Raw genomic sequence first — 22,983 nt, 5'->3', positions numbered from 1 at the left:
GCAGCCACGAAGGGTTTTAGTCCCGAGCAACGGCTCAGCGCGGCCATGTAGGTACATGGATACAGAGGGACCCTCTTACAGTTAACTTCTCTGCCGGCCACAGGAGCAGGTCACGTGGGTGTTGTGGGAGGCCACACAGGGACCTACACTCACACCTACCGGGTACCCAGGGGATCCCCACTCGACAGCCCACTGCAACCTCACTCTTCGAAGGACGAACCACTGGGATACACCCTTTCCTTCCCCTGCCCCATGCGCCGAGATGCCCCTTGTTCCCTATCTGTCCTGTCCCCCAGATACAAGATGTGCAGTGTCCCATGTGGTAGAGAAATCCTGGGGCTTGGCTGTGATGCATACAAAGGCGGCTGGACACAAACACACCTTGTGGGTCTCCCTGGCCTACAGTCACCACACAGGGTCCCCCCATGTCCTAGCCTGGATTCAGCAGCCATCAAGGGACTGATTCCCCTCTTCCACATCCCCCTAATGACCAACACTCCCGACCCAGCCAGTTTCCAAGCCCTCTGTCTGAGGCCCCATATGTCTCGCCTTGCGCAGGGCCCCACAGAACCAAAGGCCAGCTCTGGGGAGACAGCGTTTATAGAGGAGCAGAATGGAAGACCCTAGTTGTTCCATGGTGCTTTGGGATGCCTGTTGCAGCCCCAGGGACCTTTGGGTGAAGGGGTTGGGTGTTGCCATTGTCAGAGACGGGCCTGAGCCACAGCTAGATTTGGTGCAATGCATTGTGGGACACAGAGCAGGGAGGTAGATTTGGACCTCCGCTGTGCTCCTGGGAGGCGGTTTGGCCGGCTGACTTGATTAAGGAGGCCAGGCCCGGGCTCTGTAGGAAAGGCTCCCAATCCACTCCCAGGGCCGCATGTGATATGGTGCAGCATGAGTAGCTTCCAGCCAGAGTGACCTAGGAGACTATAGCTGTTCAGTTCCCCTCTCGGTCTCTCTCTAGAGTCTGGCACAAAAAGCCCCATTGTAACAGCAGCTTGCATTTCCCATAATGCATTGGTCTCATGTCACGCTCCTTCCACCCCTTCTCTCTTGTTCCCACTCTAACCTTCTCTCCATTTCTTTGTGCCTCAGATGAGTTTCCTGTTCTCACGAAGCCCCTGAAAGCTACAGCCCGTACGTCCCTCTAGCCTGTTGGTTGCAATTATGGTTCGGTAATTTGGCCGTTTTAGCCGTGTTTAGACACACTGGGACCCTGGACAGAACCAGGATCAGCAAAAGCCTCAGTGTCTGAAACGTGGCTTGTCAAAGGGAGCGAGCCACCGAGATATGACCCCAGACCTCCTCCAGCCTCATATGTGCCCCCCTTGGATCATCTGTGGGGTGGGATGGGCCATGGTATGGAGTCTCCACTGTCCTTTGGCCTCTGGTGGGGTTGGTATGCCAAGCACGAGGCACTGCTCTCTGTTAGTGATGATCTTTCTGTTGAACACCGACGGTATTTCGTGTGGTAAGCAGGGCCGAGGATGTGTTGTGCTGCTCACTGGGCCAAGACCTGGTGCATTGGGCCTGGCTGGTTTCAAAGTACAAGATTTATTCCTGCTCTCCTCGTGCTGCTGCATCAGACACCTAGCATCTGATGCCACTCTCTCAAGCAATGGACTGAGGGTCACCTGATGGATCATTAGGTGTCCTAAGGAAGAGGGCGCTGAGCCAGATCCTCATCTGGTGTAAACCGGCACACGCTCCATGGCAGTGAGTGGGATAGATCCCCAGTTCACTGTGGGCAGTGGAGTGATGCTGATTGACACCTGCTGGGAATCCAGCCCACTCCTTTAGTACCCCAAATATGGGACTATAGGAAGAGGAGAGCCTTCATCTTCCCAGGATAAATTCTGTTCTCTAAATTCCAAACACCCTGAAAGAGGGAATGGGGCTAAAATCTGGATCCCGATCTGAATTTTGTGGCTTGGGCCCCTCTCTGGTGTGGACATGGCCTACCACTGCCATGGCTCCCCAGTGTATATCGGAAGTAGCTCCTGTGAATTCAGTTGCGATTACTGCAGATTGGCTGGACCGGAGTCCCTGAGATCAGGCTCTCACTGGCAGGGTCTCCCTCTGTTGAATTGTATAGTTGTGTCTACTGCTGTGTGTGGGATGGAGGAAGTGCTGGGTGGCCCGTCCGCCGGCGCTTTGTGACTGGCTTTATTGGGAATGGGACTGGCCTTAGCGCCGCACGTAAAGGGCTCTCAGTTCTGCCAGTGTAGTTGTACAGAGTAAACAGATCTGTCACCTAACCAGGGCCTGATTCTGACCTCACTCATGCTGGTGTCACCCCATTGACGTCAATGGCCCCAATCCCAGACTATGTCTGTGCTTGGTGCAGCCAGGGAGGCTGGGGAATGCAAAGTGGGCTTTAAACCACCAATCAGGAGCGATTAGATCCTTGGTGTAAGTTAGATCAGCCCCAGGACTATCTTAAGGCCTGGCTGCCTCTGGCTGTGCTGTGGCATTGACACCCCTGCCACGCCTCCTTTAGCTCAGCGACAAGCCCTATAGTGGGTGGCAATGGAGAGGTTCTAGCCACTCGCGGGATCCATGAGCCGGTGAAATTGCCAGTGTGTGTGTTGTGCAATGTGGGCGTGGCATAAAGCAGTCACATTTAGGGCGTGGCATGGTCTCATGGAGTTACCCTCGTGTGTGTGAGATTGGAACCAGACCTGCAGTGGGCCCATTTATAGAGCGTGCAGTGGAGGAAGGAACTGCTACCCAGCTGTTCCACTATAAGATAACACTGTTGCAAAAAAAGCAAACATCATTCTGGGATGTATTAGCAGGAGTGTTGTAAGCAAGACAAAAGAATTAATTCTTTCGCTCTGCTCTTCACTGATACGGCCTCAACTGGAGTATTGTGTCCAGTTCTGGGTGTCACATTTCAGGAAAGATGTGGACAAATTGGAGAAAGTCCAGAGAAGAGCAACAAAAATGATTAGAGGTCTAGAAAACATGATCTATGAGGGAAGATTGAAAAAATTGGGTTTGTTTAGTCCAGAGAAGAGAAGACTGAGAGGGGACATGATAATTTTCAAGTACATAAAAGGTTGTTAGGAGGAGGAGGGAGAAAAATTGTTCTTGTTAACCTCTGAGGATAGGACAAGAAGCAGTGGGCTTAAATTGCAGCCAGGGAGGTTTAGGTTGGACATTAGGAAAAACTTCCTCACTGTCAGGGCGGTTAAGCACTGGAATAAATTGCCCAGGGAGGTTGTGGAATCTCCATCATTGGAGATTTTTAAGAGCAGGTTGGACAAACCCCTGTCAGGGGTGGTCTAGATAATACTTAGTCCTGCTTTGAGTGCAGGGGAGTGGACTAGATGACCTCTCGAGGTCCCTTCCAGTCCTATGATTTTATGATTCTAAGATAATAACAGAGTCTAGTCCAGAAGGGATCCGTGTTCCTGCCCTTAGCACCCATTGGACCCATAACCCTGTAGTTAGAGGGATGTGGTATAGTTTGCTCAGTGCCCATTCTCTTTTTATGCATGAATGAGAAGTGTTGTTGTAGTGTCTCAGTAACTGATTGCTCCCTGTGGTCTCCTAGTGGATGACGGGCTGGGATTCCTGCCAACGTTTGGGCCCTGTTACGTAAACCTTTACGGCAGCCCGAGGGAATTTACCGGGTTTCCAGATCCCTACGAGGAACTCAACATGGGAAAGGTGAAGTTGTGGTTGTTCAGTTTTCAAAAATTCTTCTTTGCAAAGTGAAACACTCTCATTAGCCTGAACTTTCATTAATCGTTGTGACGGGTTGGATCAGAGAAACCCCCTTTGGGACTGCCTCCTGATGTGCCGAGACTACCTCTAAGTCTGTTTTCCCTGGCAGCTTGGGACTTCAGTGCCCTGCCTGGTTTGAGCCAGACACGCTAGCCTGCTACAAACACAGACCCAGGTCTGAACTACGTCCCCCAAAAGCTGCAGGCTTAACTGAAAAGAGCTTAAGAAGTGCTCCTGTCTCCAGCATTCAGGCACCCAGCTCCCAATGGGGTCCAAACCCCAAATAAATCCGTTTTACCCTGTATAAAGCTTATACAGGATAAACTCATAAATTGTTCGCCATCTATAACACTGATAGAGAGATATGCACAGCTATTTGCCCCCCTGCAGGTATTAAGACATACTCTGGGTTAATTAATAAGTAAAAAGTGATTTTATTAAATACAAAAAGTATGATTTAAGTGGTTCCAAATAATAACAGACAGAACAAAGTGAATCACCAAGCAAAATAAAATAAAACACGCAAGTCTAAGCCTAGTACAGTAAGAAAACTGAATACAGATAAAAGCTCGCCCTCAGACGTTTCAATAAGCTTCTATCACAGACTGGACGCCTTCCTAGTCTGGGCCCAATCCTTTCCCCTGGTACAGTCCTTGTTCCAGCTCAGGTGGAGCTAGGGGATTTCTCATGACAACAGCCCCTTTGTTCTGTTCCACCCACTTATATATCTTTTGCACAAGGCAGGAATCCTTTGTCCCTCTCTGGGTTCCCACCCCTCCTTCTAAATGGAAAAGCACTAGCTTAAAGATGGATTCCAGTTCAGGTGACATGATCACATGGCACTGTAAGACTTCATTACGCACTTGCCAGCACACACGTATACAGGAAGACTCACAAGTAAAACAGAGCCATCTACAGTCAATTGTCCTGGTTGATGGGAGCCATCAAAAGTCCAAACCACCAATAATGGCCCACACTTTGCATAATTACAATAGGCCCTCAGAGTTCTATTTCATATTTCTAGTTTCAGATACAAGAATTATACATTCATACAAATAGGATGAACACACTCAGTGGATTATAAGCTTTGTAATGATACAAGAGACCTTTTGCATGAAGCACATTCCAGTTACATTATATTCACTCTCATTAGCATATTTTCATAACATCATATAGAGTGCAACGTCACAGTCGGTACGAGGATTGGAGCCAGGTGCTATTTTTCGGAAGAATAGTTTGCCAAAAAACGCAGCTGTGGTCGACATAAAACTATTCACAAACTGGATGCAAATTGGTTCAGCCAGTCACAAAGCAGGCGGCAGCGGCGGAGGAGGTGGTGCTACCTCCTTGCCCTGTTCCCCCAAATAGCCTTTAGCTGAGTGCTTAGGACACTTACCCCAGATGTGGGAAACCCACGTTCGAATCCCCACTCTAGAACAGACCCCCAGTGGATGTTTTTGTTTCACCAAAAATTCCCCAAATTTTCAGTCGGTTTGACCCAGATGGAAACTCTTTTGATTTTTCACAACTGCCACTGAATCGAAAAAGCTGCTCTTCTCCCAGATCTCAACAGGCTCCATTGCACCTACAGGAAATTATTACCCCTCTTGGCAAATACATCGTCAAAAAAATAACATCGTCTGCTTTACATCTGTAAGGGGCTGCGTAAATACATTGCCCGATCCTGCTCCTCTTGAACTGAACAAAATCAACGGCAGAGCTCCCATAGGACTGGTCTACACTGGGTGGGTGGGTGGGGGATCGATCTAAGATACGCAACTTCAGCTACGAGAATAACATAGCTCAAGTCGACGTATCTTAGATTGACTTAGAATCACTTACTTCGCGCCCTCACGGCGCGGGATCGACGACCGCGGCTCCCCCGTCGACTCCACTTCTGCCTCTTGCTGTGGTGGAGTTCCGGAGTCGATGGCAGAGCGATCGGGGATCGATTTATCGCGTCTACACTAGACGCGATAAATCGATCCCCGATAGATCGATCACTACCCGCCGATCTGGCGGGTAGTGTAGACGTACCCATAGACTCCAGTGGGAGCATATCTGAGATGCAGCTGTCTTGGTAACAGCACTTTCTTCTTATCTAACTCTAAGGGAGAGGGAGTGGCCTTTCGGGGCAGGTTGCTGATGGAGCTGGAGACAAAACTGGTGGAACATATTGAGCAGAAGTTGGAGGACATCCCGCCTGACGATATTCTACGGCTAGAGGTATGTGGCATCCTTGCTGAATCACTACTGAGGACCCAGGCATCATGCTGGTTATAAATCACAGGGTTGGTAATGGGCGGAGCTGGGGATTGAATCTGCAACCTCCAGAACTAAAGCCCGTTGCTCCACAGTTGGAGCCAAAAGGCTCTCCCTATTAGCCAACTGCTGTCGCAGACTCATCTCCTCGCTGACTCGGGCATTGAGGGTATACGGCATGGTTGTCTACTGCCTCTTGACCACCCTCTCCTGGAGAGAGGTCGTCCTCTGGGGCCCTGTGCTGGGGCCGTCCAGTCTCTTCAGGGGCCCTTTGAGAACTCTCAGTTCAAACGGTCTCCAGAAGGGATCCCACTTAGTCCTCAGGTGCCTACCGGCTCTCTGGGCCCCAGCCCTAGGTCAGCGTCCCTCCCCGCAGTACACCCACACAAGAGTGAAATGCAAACTGGGGCAGCTTGCAGCCCGGTCTCTGCCCAGCTCCTCGGGCAGGGTCTCTCCCAGGTCTCCCTGTCAGGAGAGCTTTCCACTGCTTGTGCTTTTCCCTTGCCAACTCAGCCCTGCAGAACCTTCTTGCTCCCTGCAATGTGTCTCTGGAGCTATCTGCCGCTTGTCTCCCCCTTCATGTGGGGAGAGAGGGGCAGCTCTCTTGCATGCTGGCCTTCAGCTGCTCCTCCCTGCCCCTTCCACGCCATCCTGGGAAGCGGCGCATGCGGGAGTGGGCGAGGGTTTGGCTGGGAGAGGCCCCAGGTCAGAAGCTGCGGCTCCTCCCACGGGGCTGGCTCTGTGTGTTGCAGAAGCACCTGCGGCGGCGCAAGTACTGCCTCTTCGCCGCCTTCTACTCGGCCAGCATGCTTCAGGACGTCGACGCCGCCATCCAGTTCGAAGTCAGCATCGGCAACTACGGCAACAAGTTTGACAACACGTGCCTGCCGCTGGCCTCCGCCACGCAGTACAGCGGGGCTGTGTTTGACGGTGAGGCGTGGGCGGGTGCGCGGGCACGGGGAAGGGGGCGCGGCGTGGCAAGGAGACCGCTCCTCAAACCAGGTCGAGCCCACGGGGCCCATATGACTACAGCCGCCCAGAGGCAATGCCCCTTATACGATGGGCAGAGGAAACCACCTGCATCCTGGCAGGTTTCCTGGCCTTCCTGCTCCCTCAAGTCTCTGTCACTGTATCCTGGCAACCATGGTGCCCTGGCTCAGATGTAGACCAGAGCCCTGACCCGTTACAGGCCCAGCTCACCCTCTGACACACACCCACCCACCCACCCACACCCACCCACACCCACACCCACACACACACACACACACACACACACACACACACACTCTCTCTCTCTCTCTCTCTCTCTCTCTCTCTCTCTCTCTCTCTTTGAGCCAGGATGCGAATGGAAGAGATAAAATGTGTTCCACTATTTAGGGTTGTCAACTTTCTATTTGCACAAAACCTAACACCCTGGCCACGCCCCCTGCCCCTCTCCAAGGCCCCGCCCCTGCTCACTCCCGCCCCCCTCCCCCCGTCGCTCGCTCGCCCCACTCTCACTCTCTCGCTCTTTTTGACCGGGTTGGCTCAGGGGTTTGGGGTGCGGGACGGGGTGAGGGCTCCGGTTGCGGGTGCGGGTTCTGATGTGGGGCCAGGGATGAGGGATTTGGGGTGCAGGAGGGGGCTCCGGGCTGGGGCTGAGGGGTTTGGAGTGTGGGAGGGGGCTTGGCTGGGGCAGGGGTGTGGGGGGTGAGGGCTGTGGCTGGCAGTGCAGACTCTGGGATGGGGCTGGGGATGGGTTCGGAGTGCGGGAGGGGGCTCGGCTAGGGCAGGGGTGTGGGGGGTGAGGGCTGTGGCTGGCAGTGCAGACTCTGGGATGGGGCTGGGGATGAGGGGTTCAGAGTCCAGGAGGTGGATCAGGGCTGGGGCAGGGGGTTGGGGCACGGGATGTGTGTGAGGGCTCCATCTGCGGATGCAGACTCTGGGGTGGGGCTGGGGATGAGGGGCTTGGGGTATAGGAGGGTGCTCCAGGCTGGGATCGAGGGGTTTGGAGGGCGGGAGGCAGATCAGGGCTGGGGTAGGGGGTTGGGGCACAGGAGGGGGACAGGGGTGCAGGCTCCAGGTGGCGCTTACTTCAAGCAGGTCCCAGAAGCAGCAACATGTCCCCTCTCTGGCTCCTACACAGAGGCATGGCCAGGTGGCTCTGCACGCTGCCCCGTCCGCAGGCGCCGCCCCCGCAGCTCCTATTGGCCGAGGTTCCCGGCCAATGGCAGCTTCAGAGCTGGTGCTTGGGGTGGGAGCAGCGTGCGGAGCCTCCTGGTGCTTCTACGTATAGGAGCCAGAGAGAGGGGTGACGTGCCGCTGCTTCCGGGAGCCTGCCTTAGCTCCACTGTGGCAACCTTAGCTCCACTGTGCCACTGACCGGACTTTTAATGGTCCGATCAGCACCGCCGCCAGGGTCCCTTTTCGACTGGGATGAAAACCGGACACCTGGCCACCCTACCACTATTGGCTGTTCCTTTTTTGGTGGGATTACCTTCAAGAGCCCGCACCCCTGAGTAAAATGTACCTCCCCCTTCCATCTCCTCGAGCGGAGCAGAACTCCTGGAGCGCTCAGGGCCATCCAAGATGCCATGGCCATTTTTGCAATGTTTAGGGTGGCTGGCCCGGCCATGTTCCATGTCGGGCAATTGCATTCTGCCTGCCTAAAATTTCCTCCTGTTGTTGTTTTAGTTGGATGTGGTATGCTTCTTCACTCCCCAGCTGAAACTGTTGAGTGGTGTTGCAGGGGACTCAGCTGCCCTCAGTTGCACCCCAGCAGTGGCTGCCTTGCTGTGGTGGGTGGAGTGATTTCGCTGCTTGTAGGATAGGGGAAGGCAGGGCCGGCTCCAGGCACCAGCCGACCAAGCACGTGCTTGGGGCGGCACCTTGGGCCGGGGCGGCGCTCAGGTTTTTATTTATTTATTGGGCGGGGGCTGGCGCGGCGCGGCGCTGGGGGGGCGGGGGCTGGCGCTCGGAGGAGGGGCGGGGGTTGGCGCGGCGCGGCGCTGGGGGGGCGGGGGCTGGCGCTCGGAGGAGGGGCGGGGGTTGGCGCGGCGCGGCGCTGGGGGGGCGGGGGCTGGCGCTCGGAGGAGGGGCGGGGGCTGGCGCGGCGCTGGGGGGGTGGGGGCTGGCGCTCGGAGGAGGGGCGGGGGCTGGCGCGGTGCTGGGGGGGTGGGGGCTGGCGCTCGGAGGAGGGGCGGGGGTTGGCGCGGCGCTGGGGGGGCGGGGGCTGGCGCTCGGAGGAGGGGCGGGGGCTGGCGCGGCGCGGTGCTGGAGGGGCGGGGGCTGGCGCTCGGAGGAGGGGCGGGGGTTGGCGCGGTGCTCGGAGGGGGCGTGGCGTTCTGGGGGGCGGGGATTCAGGCGGCGTGGTGCTGGGGGGGCGGGGATTTCGGCGGCACTGGGGGGGGGTACGGCAACGTGGCGTGGCGCTCGCGCGGGGGGGGGGGGGGGGGGGCGGCACTCTTCTTTTTTGCGTGGGGCGGCAAAAAAGTTAGAGCCGGCCCTGGGGGAAGGGTTCGGGTATAAATGGTGTGACAGATGTGTAAGCTATTATTAAGATTGCAATGAACTGATAGTGTGTGTGTGTGTATTGCTGCCCTCCTCTGCAGGAAATCAGAACTGTTCAAGTATGAGTCATAGGCCCAATAACAACAGATAATGGAGACTCCTCTTTAGCTCCAGGGGCCTGCGCTTTTGGAGCAGAACCTTTTTCTGTCCCCAGGAGGTCCCAGCTGGCCCCAGCATAGTGGCATCTACATAGCTGTGGGTTTGTTACAACAGTTCGAGTTGCACTAGACATCTCGTTTCATACCAAGGCTGATTGGATTATAATTAATCTCATTGCTTCACACACAGAGGGAACCAGGACTAAAACCTTTGTCCTTCAGGTCAAAGAGCACAATGCACCAGGCCTCTGCCCCTTTCTTTGTCTATGGGCCAGTCGGTCGCAGGCAGAGGCGTAGCGAGTGCCCTCCGTACCCTCCGACCGGAGGGGGCCCCTCAAGGAAGGGGGCCCCTAAAAGTGGCAAAATAAATACCGCATTCCAGTTTCTGCATTGTAAGGGGCCCCGCCCGGACATATGTTCGGAGGGGGCCACCGTTCGGAGGGGGACACGTTCTTTGTTGCTACGGCCCTGGTCGCAGGTGACGTCCCCCACACAGAGTCAGATACGAGTGTGTTCTGTCCCACAGGTTGCCAGTATTACTACCTCCCCTGGGGCAATGTGAAGCCCGTGGTGGTGCTGTCGTCCTACTGGGAGGATATCAGCCACAGAACGGACATGCAGAACCTTCTCCAACGCACTGCAGACAGGCTGGTGAGTAAAGCGTTGCCTTTGCATCTCCATGGGAGAGCCCAGGGCTGTCAGGTCTGCTGGGGTTTTTGCTGAGCCTTATTAGTATGACCTCATATACACCAAGGAGGAATCTGTATTGAGCTCATTAGTGACTCTGGGGGCATGATACTGCAGGGGGCGGCATCTTTCAGAGATAGAAAACCAAGCTCCTCAAGCTTGGGATCACTAAAGCTGTTGGGAAATGAATAGGGGAGTTAATGCCAGTGTCTAGGAGGCCAAATAATTATCATCATTACATTCAGCCTCTCTAAGTCCCCATTTAGCCAATAGGATACTTCACGTCCTGGCTTTAAACAGTTGTTAAAACAGCCTCAGTGTTCCTCCCCAGAGGAGGCTGCACTCAGACAGGTGGTAAGTGGTGATCTCCAGGAATACAGGGTGTGATGGTGGGTGTGGGGAACTAAGAATGGCAGAAGGCAAAGGAGGATTGACGGTGATCCACCCAGAAAGTAGAAGAAAAGGCTCTTTTTTCTTTCCCCCTTAGTCCTGGGGACTCCTGATTTGCAATTTGAACCACACTGTTCTAGACAGACATTACTGTCCTCGTCACCTCGCTTAGTACAGGAGTGATAGTGCTTTCTGTGATTCATGGGGGGGAGTGGCTGCTATGTCCGGACTCCCCCCCCCCCCAATGCAGGGCAGCCGGCCGGATGGTGCCACTTACATGGGGCTCCGACAGCCAGAGAGAGCCCCTCCTCCTCTCCCCTGCAGCAGAGATCACTCCCTCCCTCCGTCCCTCCCTGCATTTGCAGATCGCCTCCGGCAGTCTGGAGCTCCTCCCCCACTCCCCAGCCTGCCGGGACGAGCGTCTCAGGCCGTTCCTGAGCAAGCTCACAGAGACATTAGGCGAAGGCCAACAACAAGGGGGCCAGGGGGTCAGAGAAGGGGCAGGGAGGTTCTGGAGGGGGCAGTCAAGAGACGGGGGGGGGGGCTTTCTGGGGGTGGGGGTGTGGATAAGATTTTGGGCAGTCAGGGTACTGGTAGGGTGCTGGGGGGCATTGGGGGGGGTCTTAGGAGGGGGCAGTTAGGGGACAAGGAACAGAGAGGCTTCGGTAGGGGGTGGGGTTCTGGAGGGCAGTTAGGAGCAGGGGTCCCAGGAGGGGGCAGTCAGGGGACAAGGAGCCGGGGTGTGTGTGTTTGGGAGTTCTGGGGGGGCTGTCAGGTGGCAGGGGTGGGGAGAGGGATCGGAGCAGTCAGGGGGCAGGGAGCAGAGGGGTTTAGATGGGTTGGGAGTTCTGGGGGGGCTGTCAGGGGGTGGGGAGTGGTTGGATGGGACGTGGGAGTCCCAGGGGTCTGTCTGGGGGTGGGGGTGTGGATAAGGGTTGGGGCAGTCAGGGGACAAGAGGCAGGGAGGCTTAGGTAGGGGGTGGAGTCCTGGGGGGCAGTTAGGGGCAGGGGTCCCAGGAGGGGGCAGTCAGGGGACAAGGAGCGGGGGGAGGGTTGGGGGTTCTGAGGGGGGGAAGTGGGAAGGGCAGGGGCGGGGCTAGGGCAGGATGGGGCGGGGCTAGGGCAGGACAGGGGCGGGGCTAGGGCGGGGCTCCTCCCGTCCTCTTTTTTGCTTGCTGAAATATGATAACCCTAGGAGAGAGTGACTCAGGGAGGGGCTCTCGCTTGCAAACATCTGGCTTCGATAAATAGCCACATACGATGGCAAACAGGAAAGACACACTGAGGGGACACAGGAGGGAACATGTCTAAAAATAAGTGAGGTGACTGTACATTCTGCAAAGGACTAAACGAAAAGGACTGTTTGGAACCACGGGAATCTGCTTGACTCGCTCCCAGGCTGGCGTGCTTTGCACTTCGTACTTTCCCGTAATTCGACCTTGCTTGGAAGGGAGCTGCGCTGCCAAAGCAGAAATGTTTGCACTATTCAAAAATATGATGTTCCGTGCACCAGCTGCAGCCTGCGCACACGCTGCGCTCAGCAACTGCAAATACTGCACCGTAGCCACAGACTGCGCTCAGCAACTGCAAATATCACACGCACGCGCTGCAACTCAGCACCTGCCGCACTGCACACGCTGCGCTCAGCAACTGCAAATACCGCACTGTATCCACAGACTGCGCTCAGCAACTGCAAATACCGCACCGTAGCCACAGACTGCGCTCAGCAACCGCAAATACTGCACCGTAGCCACAGACTGCGCTCAGCAACTGCAAATATCACACGCACGCGCTGCAACTCAGCACCTGCCGCACTGCACACGCTGCGCTCAGCAACTGCAAATACCGCACTGTATCCACAGACTGCGCTCAGCAACTGCAAATACCGCACCGTAGCCACAGACTGCGCTCAGCAACTGCAAATACCGCACCGTAGCCACAGACTGCGCTCAGCAACTGCAAATATCACACGCACGCGCTGCAACTCAGCACCTGCCGCACTGCACACGCTGCGCTCAGCAACTGCAAATACCGCACCGTATCCACAGACTGCGCTCAGCAACTGCAAATATCACACGCACGCGCTGCAACTCAGCACCTGCTGCACTGCACACGCTGCGCTCAGCAATTGCAAATACCGCACCGCATCTGCTACTGCGCTCAGCAACTGCAAATATCACATCACGCACACACGCTGCAACTCAGCACCTGCCGCACTGCACGTGCACACGCTGCGCTCAGCAACTGCAAATATCACATGCATGCGCTGCAACTCAGCACCTGCCGCACTGCACACGCTGCGCTCAGCAACTGCAAATACCGCACTGTATCCACAGACTGCGCTCAGCAACTTCAAATATCACACCACGCACACACGCTGCAACTCAGCACCTGCCGCACTGCACACTCAGCAATAGCAACTGCTTCACTGCAGGCGCACACGCTGTGCTCAGCAGCTGCAAGTACCGCACCACACCACACCACACGCACATCCACTGCACTCAACAACTCACACTCAGTTGCACAAGCTACACACACACATACACGCACACTGCACTCAGCAAGCTGTGCTGCTCTGGGCATACACAACACCCATGCACACGCTGTATCGCAGGGTCACAGCATGGTGCCCCAGTGCTCCACAACCTGGGGCATGCGGCGCTATGTACAGGCTGCCCACGGGCTCCCGGTGTGACCTCGAGGAAGTCACATAGTCTCTCTGGGCCTGGGATCTCCCCCTCTGAAATGGCGCAATGGAACACTCAACTCTTGGGGATGGAGTCTCACTTTCAATATATACAGTGCTTAACACAACAGAGCCCTGATCTCAGTAGGGCATCGAGGTGATCAATGGGCCAGCCCAATAGTCTCCTGCTTATCACATCCTGCCTATAACAACACGCTTTTACATAACATGTCCAACTGCTTCCTAGGTTGGCCACAACAGGTAACATAGAGAGAGTGCTTTTACAGCATAGATTCCTAGATTCGAAGGCCAGAAGGGACCATTGTGATCCTCGAGTCTGATCTCCTGCCTAGCCCAGGCCAGAGAACGGCCCTGAAATAATTCCCAGAGCAGATCTTTTAGAACATCCAATCTTGATTTAAAAATTGTCAGTGATGGAGAATCCACCATGACCCCTGGTACATTGTTCCAACGGTTAATTACACTCCCCATTAAAAACGGCAAAGAGTCCTGTGGCACCTTATAGACTAACAGACGTATTGGAGCATGAGCTTTTGTGGGTGAATACCCACTTCGTCGGATGCATGTAGTGGAAATTTCCAGAATAAATGGACACAAATCAGATATCAGGAATGGCAATATACAAAAACCTGTAGGAGAACACTGCAATCTCCCTGGACACACAATAGCAGATTTAAATGTAACCCCTTTGGGGTTTAGAGAGCATGGCCCTTTAAATCTTTTTCCTAAGGGGGAGGGGGAGAGTAAGAAAAAAGGAGCGCCAAGGAGAGGGGGAGGCAGCCTGCAGGCCCTGGAAAAGTGAAGCAGCAGAGAAACCTGCCCGAGGCCTGGGAAGGACAGGGCCGATTGGGGACACCCCAGGACAGGAGCCAGGAGGAGCACTGTGCCAGGGGAATCGCCCGAGAAGGACAGGCCGGAGCTGGACCCAGTATCACGGCTGCCCAGAGCTGCATGGGGCTGTGAGAACTGGGGCTCGTGACTCTGCATTGGGAACAAGGAGGGAGGCTGGAGCTAGTTAAGTGGGAAGGGGGTCGCTCTGTGTGGCTTTGCAGAGAGCGGCAGAAGAGGGCACCGGAGGGGTTTGTTGGGGGAAAGTTCACTGGCGCCGAAGACGACCAGGAGCACCCAAGACTCACCACTGGACTGGAACTTTGCTCAGGACTCCTGAACTCTGTGTGCAGACACATTGCTCCGTGTCTGCCCTTCCAGACTGTGCTACCACTGGGCCTGTGGGGTCTTGACTTGGATGCAGCCCTGTTCTACTGCTCCCCCTATATTTCCCCTTGTTGTATTTCTCCTCTCATCCCTCTGTAAATAAATATTTCCCTTGTTATATCCACTGTACTTTTCCTGTGGGGGTGTGTGTTCACTCTGGGGGGTTTGGAACAGGTGCCCCTGGGGTGGAAGGGATTTCTCCTGCTGCATTCCTGCGCGCGCCATCTCTTGGCCAGAGCTGCCTGGAGAGCAGACTCCATCTTGGCCACGAGGGCGCTAAAGTTACACTTGGTGGCCCGTACGGGGACTTTGCAGAACACACACACCCTCCATTAATGAAGTAGGATGAAAACTTGAGGGGCCTTCTTTAAAAAACTGTTTGTTTTTAGGGAGCCGTCCCCCAAATTGAAAAAAGACAAAGCCATTTGTAGGGCACCGATGTTTCTCTCTTGCTCTCTTCTCTCCCCCAGCTGGGGTCTCCAGCGGGAATGGAACCCTGGTGCTTCAACACTAAGAGCACAGGCCAAAAAAGTAGCTCTGTTAACTGGTAGTGGTAGTAGGCTCTAATCCTCTGTTTGGACCAGCAACTAGATGGGGAAGTGGCACACAGATTCACGAGCACATACAGGAGGCTGTGAAAATTGGGGCCTCCCATTGGACGCAGGAGGGGAGGCCCTTGGGATATGCTGGGCCCTCAAATGACATTGCACTTTTGCGCAGCGCTGGTCTGTAGGGTGCGGGTTAGGGGAAGGCTGGGAGGTGCCATAATCAGTGCATGAGTTCTCTGCTCTGTGTGTTGTGTAGGAAGCAGGCTTGGAGCTGGTCCACCTTGCGCTCAAGGCCAAGTGCTCATCAAATGACTTGGATTCATTGGTTTCCCAGTTGATTGATGACATCATCGCGGACTGCAGGTATTTCTGCCAAATTAAACTGTGAGCCTTTTCATGCGCTTATTACAAGAACATTTATTTATGTTGGAAGGGGCCTTGTGCTGAAAAATCCTGGTCATTTGCTAATGTTTACTTCAAAGGTTGTTGAGCCAAGGCACGGAGTTGAAAAGGTGACATTTAAAGCAGATCATAAATTTCCACTCTTTATGCAAGGGCTGCAGCCCAGCATACCTGAATAAGCCTCATTGTGTCGCAGCTTGAGCCATTGCAATAGATATGCTTCCAGCTGGAATCTAGGGCTAGGCAAAAAGAGCCGCCTAGAATTTACATTTGCAGATACTGTTGTGGTAGGAATGAACTTTTATGAAGCAGTGACTTCTCCTCTGGATGTATTGTGTATGTGAGAGAGATTCTTGACTCACAGGACTATGGGAATTGCCAGACTGCATCCGACAAGTGTCTCTCTAGCCCAGTATCCTTCCTTCGACAGGGGCCAACGCTAGGTGCTTCAGAGGAAGGTGTAAGGACCCTGTCACTAGGCAGATATGGGAGAATCTGCCCCCATGAAGGTCTTGTCTTGATCTCTAATAATAGGAGATGGGTTTAAGCCCTGAAAAAAGTTTATCTCCCTTTCAATACTCTTTTTTTAAGCATTATGTATTATAATCTTGGATATTCTTATTATCCATATAAACATCCAATCCCTCTTTGACTCTTCCTAAATTCTCAAAAACATCCTGTAGCAAGGCGTTCCACAGGTTAATTTACAGCTGGAATGAAAAAGTAATCTATATTTTCATAAAATTCTGCCAGGGGAGGATACACTTGGTTTCCATCCCCTTAACCCCGCCCTGTTTCACGTGACACCAAACCGAACACACTGTTATGCTATCAATACAGGTAGGTCAAGATTTTCACAAATAAGGGCCCAGAGTTTGGCTCCTTACTCTGTATTTAGGTGCCTAAATAAGTGCTAAGCACCCAACAGCCCCCATTGACTCTAGTGGGGGATGCTGGTGCTTCATATATTTGAAAATGAGGCCACTTCATGTGGATTGAGGAGTCTAACTGTTGGTTCCTACTTTTGAAAATCTTGGTCTTTCTATACTTTTTCAAGGGCAAAGTCCAAATATTGCCAGAGGAAGTTCCGTTAATGGAATCACCTTGTCCCAGAGGTGCTGGCTCTTCCCTTGGCAGTGGTCACAAAAAAGAGGTTTTTGTTTAAGTGAGTAAAGGAAATGAATAGATTTCCCCCGTCCCTTGTTGCCCCTCTGCATAGCTCACACAGCCCGGGGAGAATATTAACAGCACATCACTGCTCGGTCAGTTTCTGGTTCTCTGGCACTTGCAGGCTGTTACATTACTGATGCTCCAGCCAAGCAAAAAACTGGCGTTCTATCCCCAGATCTGCCACTGACTTGCTGTGGGACTTGGGCAAGACACTCTGTGCATCTCTTTCACCCTTTCTCTGTCTTGTCTCTTCAGACCATAAGCTCTTTGGATCAGGAACTGTCTCTGTGTTTGTACAGCACCTAGCACAATGGGACCGGGACCTCAGTCAGGCTTGGGGGTGCCACTGAAATACAAATAAGAATGGAAAGATATCCATTCACATTCTGTTTTTAAAACAGAGCCTGAAACTGAGGCCTAACCGGCCCTTAATCTCCCCATCAAAGGGAGGGAATCCAACATTATGCGTGCCTTTGAAAAACCCTAACCTTTCCCATTGAAGCATCTGATTTATATCATAATCAGGGAAGGCAAAGAGTCCATATGTTTTCCCTTAACAATGTGTCCTAGGTCCTGTGACCCGGACCTATTTTGCAGGTAGGCACCAGTAACAGAAAGGTCTGTTGGAAGGGCATTGTTGAAATATAAATGTCTGGCACAGACTTTTGTTGAATTTTATTTTCCAATATGATTTGACTCTCTGTCTAAGTAGTTTTTTCCATGGCCCATGTCACCATGATATCTTGGGGCAGGGTTGCCCGGGGGGGGAGGGGGGGGGGGGGAAATGGGGCAATTTGCCCCGGGCCCCACGAGAATATAGTATTCTATAGTATTGCAACTTTTTTTTATGGAAGGGCCCCCGAAATTGCTTTGCCCCAGGCCCCCTGAATCCTCTGGGCGGCCCTGTCTTGGGGCTGTGGGGTCTGAAACTGGAGTTCCCAGGCTTTATCACCATATCTCAATTCCCCTCCCCTCCTGTCCCCAACTGCATATCGCCCCAACTCCAGCAATTGCTCACAGGGGGATCTTTAATATGTTTTTAGTTGTTGAGTAGGGTGTGATGATAAGCCTTTGCCAAAGGGAATTGTTAAAATCTTGTGGCCTTTTCTGAAGAAGGTGGCAGCTATTAGACAGACGTTGCTGCTTTTCCTAAAGCTTTCCCCGTTCAAAATACCCAGGGGTACAGAAATAGTCAGGCTTCATATTGAGAAGTGTTGGAGAAAGACGCCAATTGACAGCTCTGGAAAGTGATGCCTCCCAGTGACTGAACAGCTACAGCCCTGCCCCACTCGCATATCTCAATCCTCAACTCAGAGGCACCATTTCTAAGGAGAAAAAGGGAGTTTGCCTCTGTGTGTATCCCCAGCCTTCGTCGAGACAAACGTGTTGAGTTGCAGATGCTAGTTCACTGGGAAATGGACCAAGACCCATTAACTCATTCCACACAGGGCTCACCCCCGCGATGATATTGACTCACTCTCCCAACCGATGTTGGATTTGAACCAGTAACCGAATGGCAAAAGACCCCATGGAGCCTATTGCTGGGCCTTTGAGCCACCTGGTCCTCGTTGCTCTTTGCTAAGACACACGTAGGTCACTAGCAAAGGTGTTTGGAAGCCTACGGCGTTCACTCACATCCTGTGGGGTTTGTTTGAGGGCCAGTAGCTTGTTCTTTCAGGGGCAGGCGATGGAATGGAATGGAATAACACGCCCCACGTGTGGCATGCAGATGAGCCAAGTCTGCTGCTCGGGAAATGCTCCATAAACCAACGAGGATGGCAGCTTTAAGGATGCTCTTTTAAAAACCTATTTATTTGATTTTAAGACTCACCAGGGAGATGTTCACCCCTGCTCCCCCCCAGCTCCTTGGAAAAGGTCAGAGCTATTGTAAGGGCTGTAAATATTCCATTGCTCCTGTGTGTGCCATACGTGACCTGAGGATAATCCCAGGATTTAGGTTTTCCAGAGATGCTGCTCCCTCCAAAACAAATTCAATTAAATGAGGAAAAAAATGTCACTGAGGGAGCCTGCCAAGCCAGTGGTTCGCTCTGGCTCTGTTTCCTCCTCTGTGCTAAGCTCCTGTGGTAAATTGCTTCTGCATAGCTGAGAGAAATTGGCCTAAATAAATCAGCGAGCAGCCCTAGCACATGTTCTGAAAAGAAAGCAGAATTTGCTAAACTAATTAGGATAATATCCAAATCGATGGCCTTGCCGATACCAACCACGTGTGCCTTCTGGGGAGTCTTGTGCGTTGTAGCAGTGTCTGCCAGCAGGCCTAACCCAAGAGGGACTGGCTCTTTGGGCTCTAAAATTGGACCACTGAGTTGCTTGTTTCATTAGAAATCTGACTGAGCCAGTCACTGGAGAGTGGAACATTCTTTGGGATCCTTTTCAATGTAAGGCCAGAAAGACCCATTACGATCATCTAGTTTGACCTTCTGCGCAGCACAGGCTGGGGAATCTTGCCCAATAATTTTGGCTTCAAGCCCATAGCTTCTGTTTGAGCTAGAGCATATATTTTAAAGAGACATCTAGTTTTGACTTTAAATACTCCAAGTGGTAGAGAATCCATCACTTCCCGAGGTAAGTTGTGATGGTTAATTACCTTCACGGTTCACAATGAGCACCTTATTTCTAGTCCGAATGTGTCTAGCTTCACCTTCCAGCCATTGGATCGCATTCTGCCTTTTGCAGCTAGAATATAGAGCCATCTGCTATCAGAAATCCTTCTACATGTAAGTACTTGGAGACTGTGATCAAGTCACCTGTTGACCTTCTCTGGGATAGTAGTCTGTCACAGTGAGGCATGTTTTCAAGACTTCTATAGCAGTGTTTTCCTTTCCCAGAGGGTTGGTATTGACTCTACCCATTCTTGGGGTAACAGGAAAGGTACCATTGTCTGGAATGGAGTGGTGTCCTTGCTACTTCATTTTAAACTCCTGGGGGTCCCTAAGTACACTGGAGGGAGATGCTTTTGACATGTAGATATTTATCCTTGTAAATACATGTTGTTATGTATATTGTGGTAGTGCCTACGAATCCCGATCATGGATCAGGCCCCTTGTTCTAGGTGCTGTACAAACACAGAACAAGAAGAGGTTTCTTGTCCCAAGAAACTTACAATCCCAGTATAAATACACTATAGATTCCGAGGCCAGAAGGAATTAATGTGATCATAGTGTCTGACATCCAGTAAAACAGAGTCTAGGACTTCCCTGAATTGATAACAGAATCTCTGTATAATAAAAAAGTAAAGACCTGTATCTATGCCATGCTAAGAGTCCTCGACCATTCTGATAACAGAGGTATCTCAACCAACCACCACACTGACGTTACACCTAATCTGCATGCACCAGTTTCGGCGGTTGTAAGGAGTCAGTGCGATGAAGGGGACTGCTCAGAGTGGGGATTACTTAGTCCAGCTGCCACAATTCTTCAAAGGTTGATTCGCCACCTGTACAACCCAACACAAAGGTGCCAGCACAACCCACCCATAACCCCCTATTCACAAATCAATACAACCAGCACACACAATAACAACACACACTCACGGCCTCTTACTGCAATGCTCACGCCTCAATGGCTCCTCCAAAACCTTCCCCGGTACCCCCCTAACTGCCAGCCTGTGCCCCCATACAGACAGTGCCCTGCTCCTCCAAAACCTTCCCCGGTACCCCCCTAACTACCAGCCTGTGCCCCCATACAGACAGTGCCCCGCTCCTCCAAAACCTTCCCCGGTACCCCCCTAACTGCCAGCCTGTGCCCCCATACAGACAGTGCCCTGCTCCTCCAAAACCTTCCCCGGTACCCCCCTAACTGCCAGCCTGTGCCCCCATACAGACAGTGCCCCGCTCCTCCAAAACCTTCCCCGGTACACCCCTAACTGCCAGCCTGTGCCCCCAAACAGACAGTGCCCCACTCCTCCAAAACCTTCCCCGGTACCCCCCTAACTGCCAGCCTGTGCCCCCATACAGACAGTGCCCCGCTCCTCCAAAACCTTCCCCGGTACCTCCCTTACTGCCAGCCTGTGCCCCCATACAGACAGTGCCCCGCTCCTCCAAAACCTTCCCCGGTACACCCCTAACTGCCAGCCTGTGCCCCCATACAGACAGTGCCCCGCTCCTCCAAAACCTTCCCCGGTACCCCCCTAACTGCCAGCCTGTGCCCCCATACAGACAGTGCCCTGCTCCTCCAAAACCTTCCCCGGTACACCCCTAACTGCCAGCCTGTGCCCCCATACAGACAGTGCCCCGCTCCTCCAAAACCTTCCCTGGTACCCGCCTAACTGCCAGCCTGTGCCCCCATACAGACAGTGCCCCGCTCCTCCAAAACCTTCCCCGGTACACCCCTAACTGCCAGCCTGTGCCCCCATACAGACAGTGCCCCGCTCCTCCAAAACCTTCCCCGGTACCCCCCTAACTGCCAGCCTGTGCCCCCATACAGACAGTGCCCCGCTTCTCCAAAACCTTCCCCGGTACACCCCTAACTGCCAGCCTGTGCCCCCATACAGACAGTGCCCTGCTCCTCCAAAACCTTCCCCGGTACCCCCCTAACTACCAGCCTGTGCCCCCATACAGACAGTGCCCCGCTCCTCCAAAACCTTCCCCGGTACACCCCTAACTGCCAGCCTGTGCCCCCATACAGACAGTGCCCCGCTCCTCCAAAACCTTCCCCGGTACCCCCCTAACTGCCAGCCTGTGCCCCCATACAGACAGTGCCCTGCTCCTCCAAAACCTTCCCCTGTACACCCCTAACTGCCAGCCTGTGCCCCCATACAGACAGTGCCCCGCTCCTCCAAAACCTTCCCTGGTACCCGCCTAACTGCCAGCCTGTGCCCCCATACAGACAGTGCCCCGCTCCTCCAAAACCTTCCCCGGTACACCCCTAACTGCCAGCCTGTGCCCCCATACAGACAGTGCCTCGCTCCTCCAAAACCTTCCCCGGTACCCGCCTAACTGCCAGCCTGTGCCCCCATACAGACAGTGCCCCGCTCCTCCAAAACCTTCCCCGGTACCCGCCTAACTGCCAGCCTGTGCCCCCATACAGACAGTGCCCCGCTCCTCCAAAACCTTCCCCGGTACCCCCCTAACTGCCAGCCTGTGCCCCCATACAGACAGTGCCCTGCTCCTCCAAAACCTTCCCCGGTACACCCCTAACTGCCAGCCTGTGCCCTCATACAGACAGTGCCCCGCTCCTCCAAAACTTTCCCTGGTACCCGCCTAACTACCAGCCTGTGCCCCCATACAGACAGTGCCTCGCTCCTCCAAAACCTTCCCCGGTACACCCCTAACTGCCAGCCTGTGCCCCCATACAGACAGTGCCTCGCTCCTCCAAAACCTTCCCCGGTACACCCCTAACTGCCAGCCTGTGCCCCCATACAGACAGTGCCCGCTCCTCCAAAACTTTCCCTGGTACCCCCCTAACTGCCAGCCTGTGCCCCCATACAGACAGTGCCCTGCTCCTCCCGAACCTTCCCCGGTACCTCCCTTACTGCCAGCCTGTGCCCCCATACAGACAGTGCCCTGCTCCTCCAAAACCTTCCCCGGTACCCCCCTAACTACCAGCCTGTGCCTCTATACAGAGAGTTCCCCGCTCCTCCCGAACCTTCCCTCACAAACTTCTTGTCTCACTGCCACCCTGTGCCCCATACAGACAGCACGCCTGTCCTGAGCCTTCCCCCTGTACCTCCCTCTCCAACTGTCCAGGGGAGAAAAAAAAGTTCAGGCGTTTTGGCAGTTTTTTATAGAGACATTATTAAGGGCACAAGAGCAAACTATCCCATTGTGGTAGGGGAGATAGGAGTATGGTAAGAGACTACCCCGGTTAACCAGGAGATCTTCAATGACCTGAAACTCAAAAAAGAGTCCTGTAAAAATTGGAAACAAATTATGAAGGCTGAAGATATAAAAAACAGCAACAGAAGCATGTAGGGACAAAATTAGGAAGGCGAAGGCAAAACAAGTTTAAACTAGCTCGGGATATAAATGGTAAAAAGAAAACATTTTACAAATACATGAGAAGCAAGAGGAAGACCACGGACAGGGCAAGCCCATTATTCAATGAGGAGGGAAAGACAATGACAGAGAACACAGCCATGGCTGAAGAGTTAATGCCTTTTTTGCTTCAGGTTTCAGAGTGGTAGCCGTGTTAGTCTGTATCAGCAAAAACAACGAGGAGTCCTTTTGGCACCTTAGAGACTAACACATTTATTTGGGCATAAGCT

General features: G+C 53.4%; 1 protein-coding gene across 1 annotated transcript in view; it reads left to right on the top strand.

Annotated features, from left to right (window-relative positions):
• Positions 1–22,983, top strand: part of DYSF (dysferlin) — a 266,283-nt gene that overhangs the window by 75,066 nt on the left and 168,234 nt on the right. Inside the window, exons 17-21 of the mRNA XM_065404742.1 lie at positions 3,560–3,675; positions 5,845–5,958; positions 6,747–6,924; positions 10,168–10,292; positions 15,445–15,551. Of these exons, the coding sequence (XP_065260814.1) occupies positions 3,560–3,675; positions 5,845–5,958; positions 6,747–6,924; positions 10,168–10,292; positions 15,445–15,551 (640 nt within the window). The remainder of the gene's footprint in view (positions 1–3,559; positions 3,676–5,844; positions 5,959–6,746; positions 6,925–10,167; positions 10,293–15,444; positions 15,552–22,983) is intronic.

The sequence above is a fragment of the Emys orbicularis genome, chromosome 5, assembly GCF_028017835.1.
Source record: "Emys orbicularis isolate rEmyOrb1 chromosome 5, rEmyOrb1.hap1, whole genome shotgun sequence".
NCBI lineage: Eukaryota > Metazoa > Chordata > Testudines > Emydidae > Emys > Emys orbicularis.
The sequence above is the reverse complement of the archived record's forward strand: the minus strand, read 5'-3'. Positions and strand labels throughout refer to the sequence as shown.